The sequence below is a fragment of the Protomyctophum parallelum genome (assembly GCF_964188405.1).
Source record: "Protomyctophum parallelum genome assembly, chromosome: 17".
NCBI classification, from domain to species: domain Eukaryota; kingdom Metazoa; phylum Chordata; class Actinopteri; order Myctophiformes; family Myctophidae; genus Protomyctophum; species Protomyctophum parallelum.
This window is the reverse complement of record NC_139719.1, coordinates 11,913,490-11,932,033: the sequence shown is the minus strand read 5'-3', so window position 1 is coordinate 11,932,033 and position 18,544 is coordinate 11,913,490. Positions and strand designations below refer to the sequence as shown.

The 18,544-nt window shown below is 44.3% G+C and overlaps 1 protein-coding gene across 1 annotated transcript in view; it reads left to right on the top strand.

Moving 5' to 3' along the window:
• Positions 1–8,390, top strand: part of LOC310874117 (gap junction gamma-1 protein-like) — a 34,369-nt gene extending 25,979 nt beyond the window's left edge. The window contains exons 3-6 of the mRNA XM_083786796.1: positions 1,810–1,991; positions 3,451–3,738; positions 5,862–6,133; positions 7,502–8,390. Of these exons, the coding sequence (XP_083642922.1) occupies positions 1,848–1,991; positions 3,451–3,738; positions 5,862–6,133; positions 7,502–8,297 (1,500 nt within the window). The 5' untranslated portion in view covers positions 1,810–1,847 and the 3' untranslated portion in view covers positions 8,298–8,390. The remainder of the gene's footprint in view (positions 1–1,809; positions 1,992–3,450; positions 3,739–5,861; positions 6,134–7,501) is intronic.
• The last annotated feature ends 10,154 nt before the right edge of the window (positions 8,391–18,544 follow it).

Below are 18,544 nucleotides of genomic sequence, written 5' to 3'. Positions count from 1 at the left end.
GGCATTTGGGCCTCCTCACAAGTATACTGTAGTAATGCAAGCAAACACACACACACACACACACGTGTATGTGTGTGTGTGTGTGTGTGTGTGTGTGTGTGTACATGGGCACGCACGCACACGTGCACACACACACGCACGCGCGCCGCACAAAACACAAAACCTGACGCATTTACAAACACTTCGTTTTTTTCCAGTCAGCCATTAAGCTGCAAAGCTCAACTGTCAGCACAAACTGCAGTGCAGAGCAACTCTCAGACGGCCGGGGGTATCTTGGCTGCCGTTTGGGTTTGCGTGACGGCTCTGTGTATACACTAGACACTACAACAGTTAAACTGCTCTCCGCTCATGTTAGTTGCTCATATTCTTTTATTTGGTCGTGTTAGGTGGTGCTCATATTATTTTATTTGCTGAACAACAGTCTTTTGGGTTTATAGTACAAAGGCGTGACTGGAGGAAAGAGCACAGATAAATCATCACATGTTCGACCGGACAGCACACTCACAGATGTTGGGAGGATAGTTAATTCTCTCTCTCTCTTTCACCTAATTTCCTTATTTGTAGTGGAATTTTCCACACTCAAACAATAACATTAGAAACACCTGTTAGATATCATATCATTCCATATTGATGGAAACTTTTTGAAAAAGTTTTTTTTTTTTTTTTTTACATCTCACCTTCAATCGTGACAATGGAGGAATGTGTACTGTAGTTGAAACCACCTGAAAACCAGACCTCTTTCCACTATTTAGCAGTGGTGGAAAAAGTACTTTTACTCAAGTAAAAGTATTAATTTTGCAATATAGAAATACTCCGCTACAAGTCCGGAATTCTAAATGTACTTGAGTAAAAGTACAAAAGTATTACCATCAAAATGTACTTAAAGTACCAAAAGTAAAAGTACTCATTGTGCATACCTAAAGATTTTAAGTAAATGTACTTTACACCACTGCCAGTAGGCTATTCATAGGCGTACAGCTGTTTTTAGATAGGAAAATATTAGATAAAAGAATATCATAGCTACAGCCCAGAGTTGTAAATTAGAAGCACATTGGGTATATGACACAGACTGACCTCACGGTTTGCTGTACCGACATTTCCATTGCATTTCTGTTGTGATTGTGTTGATAACATCTCTCTGGCTCCAGAGGAAAAATCCTGTAAAATCCTTAGTGTTATATAATGGAGTTTAAATGAGTTACAGTACCAGTACCACTCTGTTTTTGTTTTTTCTGTTTGGTTAATGAAGGAATAACTCGGTATATTTTATTACGGTATTATTACGGTATACAGTATTATCACAATATCTAGAGCTTTTTAAATGTTAAAGATGGAGTGCCGTGATTTATCCCCCCCCCCCCCCCTAAATCATGATCATCAGGTACTACGATTATACTAGGAGAGATATTTTTTATTTTTCCAAAGAAAGAGTACAGAAAGTGTTAAAATTATGTTTTATGTGGCCACACCCACCAGTTCACCAGGATGCCTCGTTTGCCTGGTGGGTGGTGATGTCGTGGTGATCCACCTGAACTAAAGCCGCACCCACAGCTGTTGTTATATGATAAAGGGGAGGGGATGGTTTAGGGGAGGGGATGATATTGTGATGTCACTGTATCACTGTCATTTCGATTGGGGCACTGTCTTTTGACCTGGGCCTTTTGAGAAACCAAAAATACACAGGGAAGACATATTTCAATAGTCTAACCACACCTATTACAGTAACGTTAACACCATAGACACATACAAAAAATAACAAAGAATCACGGCAGTCCTTCTCTCCACCTTTTAAATGTGTATTGGTGACAGCCCTAGGCGTGGTGGTGTGAGACTCACCCTCCGTCACCATGAGTTGGAGCTTCCTGACGCGGCTGCTGGAGGAGATCCACAACCACTCCACCTTCGTGGGCAAGCTGTGGCTCACCGTGCTCATCGTGTTCCGCATCGTGCTGACCGCCGTCGGAGGAGAGTCCATCTACTACGACGAGCAGGTACGTACGTCTGCTGGTCAGGGCTCGTTCCCCGCCTGGACTGACCAAAAAAAACTAAAGGCGACGGAGCCTTTCGGTAGGCTTCTGCAGCTCAGAGACTTTGGAATACCCTTCCAGCTTCCTGAAAGTCTTTCTTTCTTTTCAAAATCTTTTTATTAAAGTTTTGTGACAAACCCAGGGGCAAGCATTAAACAGAGACATATCAAATATGAAAATAAAACTCCATCCCCTATCCCACCCACCCACCCCCCACCCACAATCCCAAGGATAGTCGGAAAATATCTCCAACTCGAGACAGGACATTATATCACGAAGCCACTGACGGAGCACGAGCGGGGCAGCATCCTTCCATTAGAGCAGAATGGCACGCCTAGCGAGCAATAAGGCAAAGTCGACCATACGACACTCTATGCGTGTTAGAGGAAGGTCATCCCTTCCAGCAGTGCCAAGGAGAGCCATTAAGGGATCTGGGTCTAGATTTTGGTGTAAAATGTTGGACAGAGTCTTGAACACATTCCCCCAAAATGCTTGTAATTTTGGACACATCCAATACTGATGGAACAGAGTTGCATCACCGCTCTTGCACTTGTCACAGGTAGGACTTACGTCAGGATAAATACTAGCCAGTTTAGCTTTAGACATATGAGCTCTATGGACTATTTTAAACTGCACTAAGCAATGTCGTGCACAGAGAGAGGACCTGTGTATAGAAGAGAAAACAGAATCCCACACTTCCTCAGACAGTGTGAGCCCCAGATCATGTTCCCAGTCGGCCTTTATCTTATCTAAGGGTGCTGGCCTCGAATTTGAAATGGTATCATATAATATTGAAATGGCGCCCTTAGTCATTGGGTCAAAAGACAGAAATTCATCAATAGGGTTAGGATTAGGCTTATTAGGGAAGCCAGGTAATATAGAGCTCACATAATGCCGGACCTGCAGAAATCTGTAGAAGTGTGGTCTAGGTAGACTATATTTAGTTGAAATTTGATCAAAGGATGCAAACCCCTCTTCCACAAACAGGTCTCTAAAACATTTCCTGAAAGTCTCTCTGAATGTATAACAGTCCGACAGGCATTAGTCCGACACCCTATCCCAAACAGTAACCTAACCCTAACCTCCCCTATCCCAAACATTAACCTAACCCTAACCTCACAGGGAAGCCACGCTAGGTTGCCACGTTTTAACTGGCAACGCATGTCGGGAGCCACGGGTGAGTCTGAACCGGCCACGCATGTGTCGGACTGATAGTACGTCGAGACCAACGTATGCGCCCCTTTGATTATATCCTCCATGTGTGTCATGTGTCTCTGGCTTGTTTCTGAGATAAACTTTACCGATTGTGCTCTGTTGCTTTTTGTTTGCTATTTATGCTGTTTTAAAGGACGTTGTGAGCCCTCTCTGTGACAAGTGGTGTATATATAAATGACATTTTATATTACTTTTCTTTCCTTCACAGAGTAAGTTCGTGTGCAACTCGGGCCAGCCGGGCTGCGAGAACGTGTGCTACGACTCGTTCGCGCCTCTCTCCCACGTGCGCTTCTGGGTGTTCCAGATCATCCTGGTGGCCACGCCCTCCCTCATGTACCTGGGCTACGCCGTCAACAAGATCGCCCGCACGGAGGAGCGCCTGGGCGACGGCGGCGGCGCCTCGGCGGACGGGACGTCCCAGGCCAGAGACAAGAAGCAGCGATACCTGGGATCCAGGAAGCAGCACAGGGCCATAGAGGAGGCCGAGGAGGACCAGGTCAGTGGGGGGGCTGCAATGGGGCATAGTGGGTGGGCGTGGTTTTATGGTTCCGCTGAAAAATCGGCCATTCTTTTTTTTCTCCCCATGGAGACACACACACAAACTTACCAATCTACAATTTGTGTAAAGTTACTTTATGGGCCCTATTTTTTATTTATTTTAACTTTTTTGAAAAACATTCAAATTGTTCAACTCGTTGTGAGCTTGTAGAAAAGAAAGTTTAGGGATAAGGGGTTTAGCACTGACAAAAATAAGGCCCTAGGGGCTCCATTTCCATTTCCATCACCACTAAACCCCTTATACCCAAACTTCTTTGCCTTTTACGATTTTGAAAAACATTTTTGAATAGTTCAACTAGCCAATCTACATTGACACGTTGTGAGCTTGTAGACTGGTCATTTTAACTATTCAAAAATGTTTTGCAAAATAGTAAATATAGGGTTTAGTTTTGACGAAAATGGAGCCCTAGGTGTTTTAAAGATATTTTTTTTTGCGGCTTACGCCTTTTATTGATTTTTTAAGGGACAGATAGTAGGCTGACAGGAAACGGGAGAGAGATGGGGGGATGACATGCGGTAAAGGCCGTGTCGGGTTCGGGAGTCGAACCCGCGGCACACCGCGACTGGATCACCAGTCCGGTGCCCAGACCGTTACGCTACGGCCTGGGCCGCCCTAGGTGTTTTAAGCATTATGTTATACTTTAGCTATTAAAAGATAGCTTGTTGCGCACCACCGAGTGGCGCGCTACAAGCTTGTAGGTCTGCTATTTTTTTTTTATCGAAGAACGACTGACATAGAAACACAGACCTTTCAGAAAACTGTCAGGATGTAGAAGACATTTTTAGAATCTGATCTCAGGTCAAAATGGGTTAATTAAAAGTAACTAATGTGAGTAAAACGTAACTACAGTAGGTAGACACTAGCCTGGTTAATAAACCAGACTAATATCGCACGGATCCGCGGGATATTAGTCTGGGGAGGCTCAGCTTGGATTTCATTTCCAGGGAAACATTTTCTCTTTGACGCAATTGGTCAGAGCTACTGTCAGTCAAAGGTCTCAAGCATTGAACGTCACTGTACCAAAGCCCGCCCATATTGCATACCGTGTCCCTTTTGGGTGCACACGTTTTCGTGTGTAGAAAATGGGCGTACAATTGAGCCTCTCCAGACCGAAATCCGCCGGTAGGCAATTTTTTTTTGCCAACGGCTGATTCGGTCTGGTTTATTAACCAGGCTAGGTAGACACGTGCCGCCTCCACGGGAACCAGGGTTCGATTCAGGAGAGGGAGCCTTTCTCAGTTCTCATTTCTCACTGTACAAGCAAGCCGTTTGTACTTAGACATGCATGGCTTAATCTTTGAGACAAGCATATGCTACTGGCAGGATCAAACACATGATTTTCCCATTCATCTTTTTTCCTTTTTCTTTTCATATTTTTGTTTATTTATTTGGAAGTGAATAATATAATACTTGAACCACTGCACCTCTAACCAGTGGCGTAAAGTACATTTACTTAAGTACTGTACAATTTTGAGGTATTTGTACTTTATTTGAGCAATTCCAATTTCCAATACTTTTACTTGTACTGCACTACATCTCGGATCCAAATATTGTACTTTCACTCCACTACATTTATTTGAAAACTTTAGTTACTAATATTACCACTTTATACATTTCGGTCATTTGAAAATAGCTGATCTACAAGCTTGCGACACATTGTGAGCTTGTCGATCGGCTATTTTCAAAGGATTTTTTTATACATTTGAAAACTTTAAATGAGACATTCTGCATAGATAGTGCTTTCTACTTTTGGTACTTTTAAGTACATTTTGATACCAATACTTTGGTAGTTTTACTCAAGTAAATTTTGAATGCTGGACTTTTTACTAAGTCACAGAGTATTTACATACTGTATTGCAGTATTGATACTTTTGCTCAAGTAAAAAAATTTGAGTACTCGTTCCACCACTGCCTCTTAACCAGTTTCATTATATAGATATTCCACTATTAGGTTCTTAGCTTATGTATGATTCATGATGACTATTTTTATGTATTTGATGTATTGCCAGGTTTCTGTTCTTGCTCTGGATTAAGAGCGTCTGCTCTTGTACTGTAACCAGGAGGAAGACCCCATGATCTACGAGCTGGACAGCGATGACGACGCCGGGGGGGTGGCGCCCGGGCGTGTCGGGCGGCGAGGCGGCGCCGCGGGCATCAAGGCGCGCCACGACGGGCGCCAGCGCATCAAGGAGGACGGGCTGATGCGCATCTACGTCGTCCAGCTGCTGGTGCGCTCGCTGCTGGAGGTGGCCTTCCTCGTGGGACAGTACGCCCTCTACGGCCTCAGGGTGCCCGCCACCTACGTGTGCCAGGGCCTGCCCTGCCCGCACAGGTGATGATGCCCATGTTCTGAAGAAAACAAAACACTGGTTCTCAACGTGGGGTTCGGGGATCACCAGGGGGTCCAAATAGACCCTTAACCCATTCTGACCTGAGATCAGATTCATACGAGGTTTTCCACTGGACACACACTGGTCTGATGAACCCATTCTGACCCGAGATCAGATTCTAAAAATGTCAGTCGTTCTTCGATTTTTCAAAAATAGCAGACCTACAAGCTCGTATCGCGCCACTCGGTGGCGCGATATGAGCTTGTAGATCTGCTATTTTTCAATAGCTAAAGCATAACATGATGCCAACACCAAAATGGGTGCACGGTCAGAATGGGTTAAAGTAGCTTCATACTAGGGGTGTAATGTTACATTTTAACAACGATACGATGCGTACCACGATACATGGTTGATACGATGCATGGACCATATTGGTTCATTCATAGCAATATGATTCAATGATTTAAAATTGATGCATTAACTATTTAGAAAAAAATCACACCCGGAAGTTCCAGACCCACAGGAACTCGCCCAGGGTGCCGCCCTGCGTCCGAAACGGTCCAGAAATGACACAGTTACCGTGTGGCGGTCCCTGGGGGGTCCCCAGAACATCCAGACCCCAGGAACGCGGCGGTTTCCGGTTTCCAGCGAGCCACCGCACGTCCGAAATGGTTGAGAAATGACAGTTACCGTGTGGGGGCACTCTTTTCCTTAAAATCGCTAAATACAATGCACAAGTACTTGATACAAGTATTGTATCGATACCGATTATTAAATTAAATTAAAAACTTTAATATTTTTCGATGCAGTTACTTTATCGTTACATGCCTACTGCAAACTCCAGACAAACAGCCAAAATGTCTTCAGTTCAGCTGGCAAATAACAAAATGACATCATTCAGAACTTCGGGAGGGCCTGGCAATCCCGAAGTTCAGCTGTCCTGCGCCTCCGAGATGTTCTGACTATCCAGAGTCACTGTGATGGTCAGACAGTCAAGGCGAGTGTGATATATTTAGTTGTGTTGCCGCATGCAGCCTGGCTTCATTCTGCCAGCAGAGAAAGGCCAGTTAGAGGCCATTTGGAGCCCTGGGCCCTGGACCAGACGTTGAGAAACAGTGTTATACACTACAGTAAATATCATGTGTATATAGGCTACCTGATATTACATTTGAACATCTTTCTGAATATCTTTTGATTATTTTACCCGTTTTTGTTCTTTTCTCTCCTTCTCTTACTCTAACTTACATCCTCTCTCTTCTCATGAAAAAGCACATTTCACCCTCATCTTTACACTGTGATGTGACAGTAAACTGTAAGCCTGTGATGTGACGGTAAAGTCTTGACTGTGATCGTCGTGCTCCTCCTCACAGCGTGGACTGCTTCGTGTCGCGGCCGACGGAGAAGACCATCTTCCTGCGCATAATGTACGGCGTGTCGCTGCTCTGCCTGGCGCTCAACGTGTGGGAGATGCTCCACCTGGGCCTGGGCACCATCTGCGACATCCTGCGCACGCGCCGCCGTCACCATGGCCCCCCGGGGCTCCCCTGCGACCGCCGCGGACCCCCGCTGTACGGCGGCCTGACGGAACCACCCAACGAGGGGAGGGAGGGGCCGACGGCGGCGGGGGCCGGCGGCGAGTCTTACGGCAGCTACCCCCCGTTCACGTGGAGCGCCGCCTCGGCTCCGCCGGGGTACAACATCGCCGTCAACAAGCCCCTCCTGGTCTCCAACGGACTGCACCACCACGACCCGTCGCAGCCGCTGCACTTCACCGAGCTCGGCAGCAACAGCGCCGCCAAGATGGCGTGCCGGCAGAACCGTGTCAACATCGCCCAGGAGGAGGGGCAGCGGCAGCAGCGGCAGTGCGACGACAACCTGACCACCGCCGCCAGGATCGGGGGAGGGGATGGCCGCGAGGCGCCACAGAAGTCGCCCGACGGCGGGCGTCCGACGACGCAGGAGCGGCTGGAGGTGGCGATCCAGGCCTACGGCCAGCAGCAGCACGGCGGCGGAACCCGCAGCAAACCCCAGCGGGAACGCAAACCCTCGCGGCAGGCATCCAAACACTCCAGTGGCGGCAGCAATAAGGCCGACAGGGACAGGGCGAGCAGCAGCAACAGCAGCAGCAGTAGATACGAGGAGGGCAAAGGTTCAGAGTGGATCTGAACACCTGACGCTTTAAGCCCGATTCGAACTTCGTGCGACAAAGGTGCTGCGTGCCAAAAATGTATCATCATGTATCATCCTCAAATCTCGGAGTCTCTGAACAGCCTCTGAACTTTGGTCTGTACAGAGGACATGTGGTGATGGGTGGTCCGTTCAGGGGACAGGTGGTGATGGGTGGTCCGTACAGGGGACAGGTGGTGATTATGTGGCTCGTCGCACTCACATGCCAAACCTGTGTGCGCCAAACCCCAGTTCTTCATAGACCAAAAAGAACCGATCAACAAGCTCACAACACGTCGCGGATGCCTTTTTCATTTCAAGAACCACCAGTTTGGTTAGGCCACGACCTAGCCTGGCTCCAGCCCTGAATTGCTGCCCACGGCCATTAAAACAAACATGTTCTGGCGGTTCAGGTCTGGTGACTTGGTCTATGGCGGTGTTAGTCTCGGTCGAAAATCTGATGCAGCAGCTGATTGGCCATCAGCGTGACAGCGTCGGTTCAACCATTTGCGACCGTATGACGTCAAACAACAAACATGGCTGCCCCCACTGTGGTAACTTGCGACTGTATGAATCTGTCTATTAAATCGCCCTATGATAAATGGTTTCTTTACAGGAACGACAGGTTTTAGAAACATCGTCATCCGACATATTTTACCGTGTTTGTTTACATGCTAGTAGCGCTCGTTGACCGTGTTTGTTCGGTTTAGCAACCGGGTTAGCCACATTGACAACGACGTCATCTGCTTTGCTACTATTTTGATTGGTTAACCAATCGCTGAAGACTACCGCTTTGGCAATGGCCATCCCAGAAACGGCTGCCGTGGGAAGGGCTTTCAGTCTGAATAATGGGTAAAAAGTGAAACGAAATGGGAGATTCAGGCTGAGTGTCAGGCTACCACTGACCCCCATTTGATAAGATTATTTTGTAAAATCTCTGTGTGGGGTGGAGTAACACAATCCTTGATGTTTATATAACTCTAATTTACAGACCTTTAAGCGTCCGTTTGGACCTCTGGCGGTCCCCAGACTGGACGTTGATAAACGGCAGCAGATGCGATGCGTTGTGAGCTTTTAGATCCTATATTTCCTTGCACAACATCGTCCACACGACGGAGCATAAATGAAGCATTTTAATATAATATAATATAATATAATATAATATAATGCTCTCTATATTATAGAGAAAAGACTCAAAACCATTCCCCCCATTGTGTCACATGCAGCTTTCTTGAGACAGGGTGAAGTCATGCGTAGAAAATAATATTTTGTACACTTACACAGCCTACTTAGGCACGCATGCAGATACAGTATTTTATAATGGTAAAGTATCTCTGATTACAGTGATTAGAAGTGGTATAAGCTCAGGGACAGCTGTGTATATGGCCAGTTTAATACTAAAAGTTTAGTTAAACTTTCTTTAAAACTACTATAAATCAGTCAATCTACTCATAATTTGATTGCCTATAAATATTCACCAGGAAATAGTTGCTGTATATGCATGATTTTGTCACAATTTGTGACGGAAAAGTTCTAATTTGTTTTTATTTCATTTTCAACTTGATAAACAAATTGATTTTAGAATTATTTTTATATAAAAAATGTTGCTGCCTTTTATTGATGTGGTGGCCTGGGGAACTGCTATAAGACCACAGCAGCACTAATTGGCCTGTCATTCACGTTGCTACATTTCCATTGTACAACTGTCACATTTTTTAAATGAATGACCTATTCATACTCGACTCACGCCGAGGTGATAAGAGATTCACCGCACAGCCCAACACATATGGGACTGCCCATAAGTCTGACATCCCTTTAGTCCTACACCTACTGTATGTGGCCAGTTAAGACTAAGGTTAGGGTTAGGGTTTGGGATAGTGTTAGTAATGGGTCGGACTAACGGGAGTTTTTACTAGACCCCGAAAAGGTGAGTAGCCTACCTGGAGTATATGAATAGGCCTTTACTGTAGTTGCGCTGTCTGTGTTGAACCATCCATACAGTATAGTTCATTGACCGCCAGGGGTCCATAATACTAGGTCCTCTCCTCTACACCCAAATGCCCTTGCCGAAAATAGCCGATAGATAACCTCACACTTTGTGAGTTTGCATATTATTTTTTACCTTTGCCTATTTTTGCCTGATGTTTGCCTAATATCACATGCCCAGAATATATGGACAGTAGGGATCATGTGGTACTAAAGGGATTAGTATGAAACCTAATATTTATTGGGATAGCCTTTGTATCTGTTGTTCAAAGATACAAGTTCAATGGTGCTATTTCTTTTTTTTACTCCTGTTATGGTGATGAGAAGCTGTTGAGTAAGTGCCTTACATGCTGTGTGTAAGAATAACAATGTAGGGCTGCAACTATCCATCCATTTTCATAGCGATTATTCTATTGATTACTTTTTTTTATTCACCGAGTAATCGATTTTGATCAATATGTTTTATTATTCATCAAACTAATCTCCCCCAAAATTTCGAATCGATTATTTTTGAATCAACTAAATTGATTAGTCTGATTAACCACTAAAACCCTACTTAACACTTTATACACAAAGAAATACCCAAATAGCCGCTCTACGTACGAAGACATAACAAGTCGGGATAAGACTCGTTGTGAGCTTGTAGATTGGCTTTTTTCTGTATTTTTTGGCTCATTTATGCTACCATTTATTTATTTTTTATGGAAAAGGACAGAATAAGAAATCCAACCCCCCCATCCAAAGATTGAATCAAAATGTAGTATTTTTATTTTTTAGATTGATTTAATTGTCAACTGTTGCACCCTTAGAACAATGTAATCATCGCTACGAACTGGAACGACGGCAGTCCACTGGCTCCACCCATTCATAGGCTCCACCCATTCATAGGCTCCACTCATTTAGGCTCCACCCAGGTTGTACACAGCCTACCGTCACTGTCGGGTGGAAACCTTCCATGTCCAAAACGTGACCTAGCTTTTTTTCAGGAATTGGGTGAACTATAATCCTTTAACAGCTTTCACTTTAACTCAAACATTTAAAGAAAATAGCAAAAATAGAAGATCTACAATGGTCACGCAGTGTTGCGATATTCTTGCTATTTTTGTGCGACAGTAGTGAGTGAGGTGATCGAAGTGGAGGGCATTCATTTATGAAAAATTTAAAATGGGCTAAATGGTCCGATACAAGGTTTCTGCCTGACAGGCAACAATATGACATTACTGCCATATAGAAGGGAGGGGGGAAAAAAGAATAACGCTATTTTTAAGTTAACATTTTTCTTTGGTTTCTTGTGCCATTTGTTTACTTTTTGCTGTTTGCTCTGGTTTGTGTTTTCATGACATAAAATGTATTAGTTCTATGCGAATCAGACTGAAACACCTGTGTTGGTCCCGAACATGGCAGGTGTATATTATATTTGAAACTCATGAATAACTACATAATATTCATTTGGATGCACTAATGATTACACAATTCATCTAATTAAACGCCCCTGGTGTGTATACGTCACATCGTATAGTGAATAGTGAAATGGCACATCTACAATCTCACATTGTGTCACATGCACTGTGTGGGCTTGTAGATCTGCAATTATTTTGCATATTTTCTTAACACAAGCCCAAAATACTGCTGCCAGGTTTAAGTGGTTAAGCCTATACGTCAAAAGGTTTTGTACAACATAATTCATTATGTTCTGTTTAATTTGTTGAGACTTCTCATTTAGGTATCATTGTTAAAGTGTTCACCTTACAGTATAAGTTAGTGTATTTGTCGTTTTTCTGTGTCTAAAATGAGTAGGCTATTCTGTCAAGCAACACATTGTTTTAGGCCTTTTGGCTAATTTTCAGGCGGAAATGTCATCGAGGCAAAAAATGTGGCGTGTCGTACGTACTGTGCCACCGTTTCCATTTTGTGGAAAAGGTTTTGTATGAAATGGAGCATGTTACAAGGGGTCTGAGTAAATAAAGGGAATCTTGTTATAGATCGTGCAGTGTTTGTACGCTCGACACACTTTAACACTAAATATAAAATAAAACAAAGTAAAATGCACAAGCGATAACAATTTTAAAACAAAATAGAATAGTCCACTGTGTATGAGAATGTGCTGTGGACAGCAGAGGTGTGGCATAGCTGCTAAAATAAGAGCTATATTATAAAAAAAAATGAAAACCAACATCCACAGAGCCAGTCGCAGTCATGCAGATTGAACAGTGAGTGGTTAAAATCGACACACTAGTGGTTGTGTGTGCAACTTGTGTAGGAGTGACAAAACTCTTCATAGTGCACAAACCGCTACTATATGCTTGTAGTTACATTTTATGTTTCACTCTATTGCCATCTACTGGTCAATGTTGTAAAACCACAGCCTTAAAGGAGAACTCCAGACTAAAACACATGTACCATGATTCCATGAATCGGCCTATAATCCTGTCCCAACATACATGTTGGCCTTGAATTGTTTCATATATGCACCCTGTTCTCTATTTCCCCCACCTAACCCCTCCCACAGTAAAATGCAGCTAGAATGGTAGACAGGTAGTTGTCTTCATTCTAATGCAGGTATTTCAGTAGCTCCATGCAGCTTGGAAAAGGGAATGGGAGTCCAATGAGGTCCCAAACAAGGTCCCCAACCAACAGGTTCCTGGCACCACCTTCCCAAGGAGACAGTGGTCGCTCAATAAGTTCAGGACTGGACATGGCCCCTGCTTCAATCACAAATGGGGAAGTATAGCCCAAGCCCATTGTGTGAGTGTGGTGAGGAGCAAACTATGGAGCACATCATTGAAGTTTGCCTTCTCCAAAGTCTGGAAGGAGGATTAGTCACCCTCCATACAGCAAACCAGGAGGCAACCGCTTGGCTTAAGGAGGATAAAAAATAAATGAATAAAGTAGCTCCATTATTTTTCCCCCTCACAAATCGTCTATTAATAGTGTCCTGGTACTCACTCATGCACCGTTTGTCACCCTCGATCTGTCGTTCATACAGAACACAGGCAGGTTGAGAACCCTACCTCTGGGTTGACATGAAAACATCTTCCATGGACTGATGGATGTCAGCTATGAGCTGTCACTGTCAGTGGGTGAAATTATTATATATTTTTGAGGGGCGCTATAGCCCCTCCTATGCCCAGCTTTGTGTGTCTGTGTGTACCAAATTTGAAATGATTGATTGGCTGAGTGTGATATTTTATTGTACAAGCTTTGCTTTCCTCAGTGTTTGTTTGGTATGGCATTTGGTTACGGCTTTTGTACCGATGCCGATGCTGAAATGTGATACTCATATGGGAACGGCTGACCTGGAACTCCATATTTGGGCATTGTAACCTCGCCATAGTGACAACACATGCATCACAGTCACATAATATGTAAGCAATGCATTTTCAGTGAAACAGATTATCTACCTGTATTCTCCGTGGACTTGATGTCACAGACATCAGCGTGCTATACTGCGAGACTTCCCAAGACTCTTCAGGAACCGCCACCTCCCACCTGAGTGAGATTCCTTCAAGCATAGGCCCTCCAGGTAACAACCCCTCAACACCATACAGGATTCAGACCCATTACTCCACACTCCGGTCGTAAGATACCTGAAGCCACTCTCGGATCACACGGGCAGAAATCACTGTTTAGTTTAAGTATTTTGTGAGTATTTCGTACTATCTTCCAAAGTGAAGTCTCCTTATTTAAGAGTCAGTATTGTTATGGGAAATACGTTGAAAGGTGACGCATAGAGATCACATAATTGGTCTGCGATATATTCAACAAGAACAATGCCCTCATGCGAAGGACATCCAAGCAGTCCCGTTCTTCCAAAAGACTCTGACAGGAGCTGTTTCTCCATTTCTTCTCTGGATGAGGAGCTCCTCCGCTACGCTGAGATCACTCCCAAGTCGGACGCACCTTCTGGAGCTCACCTCCACGGCACCCCCCCGCCGTCCATACGTCCATCAAGTTCCCATGAACACCTGAGGTCACCTGCACGCATTGTTGTTGACACCTCTACTACACCGTCCAGATCCTATTATATGGACCAATCAGCGGCCTTGTCCATGAGCAGGGTCTCCGAGGCTTCGTCAGACAGGACCCACACGCCGTCGCTGGGATCCTCCAGACAAAACAGTCCAAGCTCCTCGGCATCCGTGCTCACAGAAATGTCCGTCTCTTCTCAGGAGAACTTGAACTTGGAGTTGGAGTCGACCTTTCTGGTGTTTCTGAGGAAGTGGCAGCAGGCCACCATGGATCAGCAGAACCTGGAGATGAGAAGAGAGAAGGAGAGGTCCTTGTCCCTCAACGCACATAACGACGGCCTCAAACAGCAGCTGGAAGCTGAGAGAGGAAAGAACGAGAGGAAAGACCACTTGATCATGACATTGACTCAGGTGTTGGACGAACAAAAGGAAAAAGTTGAGAAGATGAGAGCTTTGACCCACTGGAGAGTGAAGCATGCCGAGGCTAAGGAGGAGTCTCACAACGCCCGGAAGGCTGAGCAGCATTACCATCTGAAGCTAAAGAAAAAGGTCTGGTCCGCCTGGAACTCGCTGACCCACATTCCATATAGGGAGCGGGTGAAAGCGGAGTATCGCTCCCGAGCTGAGCAGGCCTGCACCAGCTTGTCTGCAGATCACGAAGCCAAGATCGCAGTGTACCACGACGCTTCGGCGAGGGACCGCGCTGAGATCCGGAGACTGCGGGCTGAGCGGGAACACATGAAGGAGTGCATGAAGGAGTGTGCTATCAACATGCAGGCTCTGAACTACACAGAGCTGCCTGCTGACCACTTCCCTTCACCCGGCGATGATCCATATGCAGACTCGCTATGTCAGAATATGGATGGCCAGGTATACCCATCTCGTCCAGTGTCATGTACACCACGGCTCAATCCGGTCCACTCTGACTCTCCGGGGTCGCTGTCCCATTGCGAGACAACAAGACCCGTCAGTGGACGCGTGAACCGTGCGGAGACGCTCACCCCAAAGAAGAAACCCTCAAAAATGTCCAGCTCTCAAACGAGATCTGCCAATAATACACCCGCTCAACAAAAACCCACGAGGGCTGTGCCGACACCCGGCTGCACCCCATGTCCTGACCTCGCCAAGACCTCCCGCACCCACCCCCAGGGGGTGGGGGTGGGTGCATGCGGCAATGAGGTCTATCAGCGTTGGGTCATCTAACGCTGGGCCAGCACATGTACACAGCTCACGGTTGGCCTGGCAACAGTTGATCTCAACAGAGAGTCTCTCGAGCAGTGACCCATTGCTAAACATCCTCCAACACGTGACACATCTGACCTGAGATCAGATTCATACGAGGTTTCCACTGGACACACACTGGTCTGATTAACCCATTCTGACCTGAGATCAAATTCTAAAAAAATGATTTTTCAAAAATAGCAGACCTACAAGCTCGTAGCGCGCCACTCGGTGGCGCGCTATGAGCTTGTAGATCTGCTATTTTTCAATAGCTAAAGCATAGCATGATGCTAACACCAAAATGGGTTCTCGTTCAGAATGGGTTAAAGTTGACACGTAAAAAAGTGCACTATATCGACTGCACTTTTGAAATGTACAACAATGTAACAATTTCAGAAATTAGTTATTTGGATTTGGGAATTATATTATTTGTAGCCTTTTGGTTAGTCCCTTAAGCCTAGAGCCCATGAACATGCGGTTCTAGGGTTTTTCGGATTTTTTGTTTTGTTTTTGTCTCTATAGACCCTGTATATATACCCATCTTGTCCAGTGTGTGTAATTAACAATTAATAATAATGTGATTTCAAAGGCATGAAAAAATATACTGCATTGTTTGTTGTGTGTGTTCATAGTGTGATACATACACCTCATGATATGAGGTCATGATACTACCTTTGTATTGCTACTAGGTATTTAATGGGTTGTTTGCTGTTTCTTTCCCCTGATCCTTACACATTCCTATACGGGTTCTGACTGATTTGGAATATATTTGTGTAGCTTTACTATTTTACCTTATATATTTATTTATTTTTTGTTTATTGCAACTATAGGTACTGGCGTACTGCCCGACTAGGTTTCCTATAGAAACGCCCCTGACCATAAAGGCCCTGACTGACAGTGACACATGGACTCTGAAGACACTCGCGTCAAAGACCGCACTGTATACATGTAATGTATTGGTTTCAAAGTGGGGTCCCCGGACCCCCAGGAGTCCTTGAGGGAGCTCCAGGGGGTCCCCACTCTCCAGCTATATGGATTGTTTGGAACCAATGGGCTCTATGGCAAGTTATGGGTACAATGCCTTTAAATGGGGGGCCCGTAGCCAAATGCTGGGGGTCCAGGAAGTTTAAATGGTTGAGAATCACTGCTAGAGCCATAAAAATCTTATGGGGGTCCCTGCCATATCTTTTCAAATGGGGGTCTGCGTGCTAATAACTAATAAGTGTCAATTTGGGGGTCCTTGACTTGAGAAGGACTGCATGCACTGGGTTTGTTTGTGTCTCTGAGCAGTAACCGGAGAAGTTAGGCCTATTTTCCAAGCCGCTGTAAAAAGTGAGGAGTTGCGGACATGCACCAGACATATCACCCAAAAAGTCTGGAGAGGTCGCCAGACATGTCGCCGGAAAGTCCTGACAGTTCACCCACCAAACAGTGTGCGTACAGTGTTACAGTGTTCATGGAACACAGCTCTGTTTACACCTTTAATTTATTCCTATTTATATGCAATATCTATACGCTAATGTATTTATTATGGCTGTCAAATGATTACAAACATATTAATCATAGCTTAAAAATAAATTAATCATGATTAACCAACATTCGAACTATGCCCAAAATATGGCCTGTTTTTCTGTATAGTGTTGTGGGAATGGAAAGATAAAAGGCGCATATACATTTAACATATGTTTTATTCTTTATAACAAATCCAGTATGGCAGGAAGGTGTCTCTGTCTCTCACCCTGTTGTATGTAAATTGTGCAGCCTTTTATGGCAATAACCGACGTGTTCTTTCCCCATCCAGAGAGGGCTATAGTGCAGAGTGGATGGAATTATGGTATACGTATGGGGTGGGTCATCATCCAAGCATGGATTAATTGCGTTAAATGTTTTAATCTAATTAATTTCACAATTTAATTAACACTAATTAAATTAACACATGACCTTTAAGCAATATATTCATTATGGTTTGGCGATGAAGTGGATCTGCTGTTTAGGTACTCTGATCAAGCACATCAGTCCCAACCATAGGGACTCAGAAACCCCCGTACCTAAACAGCAGGTCTAAAACAACAGGTGGTAGCTGGGGTGGAGGAGGGCGAGCAGAAAAGTATAGTAGACAGCAGCACAGCAGAATCAGTGTGCACTGTGCATTAGCAAGCAAGGAGGATGAGCAGTGCAAACTTCCAGTTTAAATAGCCGGTATGAAGCTGGAATGAGTGTGTGATTGGATGAGTGAATCATGATTCATGTGAATGAGATGCTGAGGCGACCCAATGAACGGCTTCCGGCAACTGCACTGAGTTTCCTGACTGAACTTGCTCTGCGCATGTCTGTGACAGGTGCAACGCTCTTGTATCCATTGTTTGAATATAGTTACATCTATCCTTATACGATAATGGTTAAACATAATTTGAAGCCCTAATTGTGTCTATTTAATATTAAAACATAAATTACTGTATAATGCATATAATCTGTTTAACACTATAATTATATTTATTATAGCATTATGGATATTTATACTTTGTATTTAACATACAGTATAAGTATATATTTGTAATGCAACTTCAATTTGATCAGAAATTAAATATATGTTTGTACTAGAGGCTCTATACTCAGGATATTTTTGACTTTAATTATTGTCTATTTCTGCCAGTGTGTACAGAACTCACATTTAGATTTTGGTCTACTGTATTTGCCTGCAATTCACATTCATTGTTTACTCAAATTGACCACAAAGTGTCTCTCTTAAAACAATATGCCAATCTTCATATTTCATTCCATTTTATTTTGATTTATTTATTTATTTATTTTTATTCATCTGCCATTTTATTTTTGTTGTATCTTTGTATCTGAAGTTGAAGCCAGTTCATCTCATTTACTGTTTTTGTATGTTTTTCATCAGCTACAAACTCGGATGCATCTTTGCATCTTCATGTCGCTGGTTTACATTGACAATGAATGGTAGACTGTATCTTTGCATCTGCCTGTGTGAAGTGAACGCAGCCTGGTGACGCCAGGTCTACTCTAACCGGCGGACGTGACGTTCTCTTAAGTGCTCATTTTGTTTGTGTT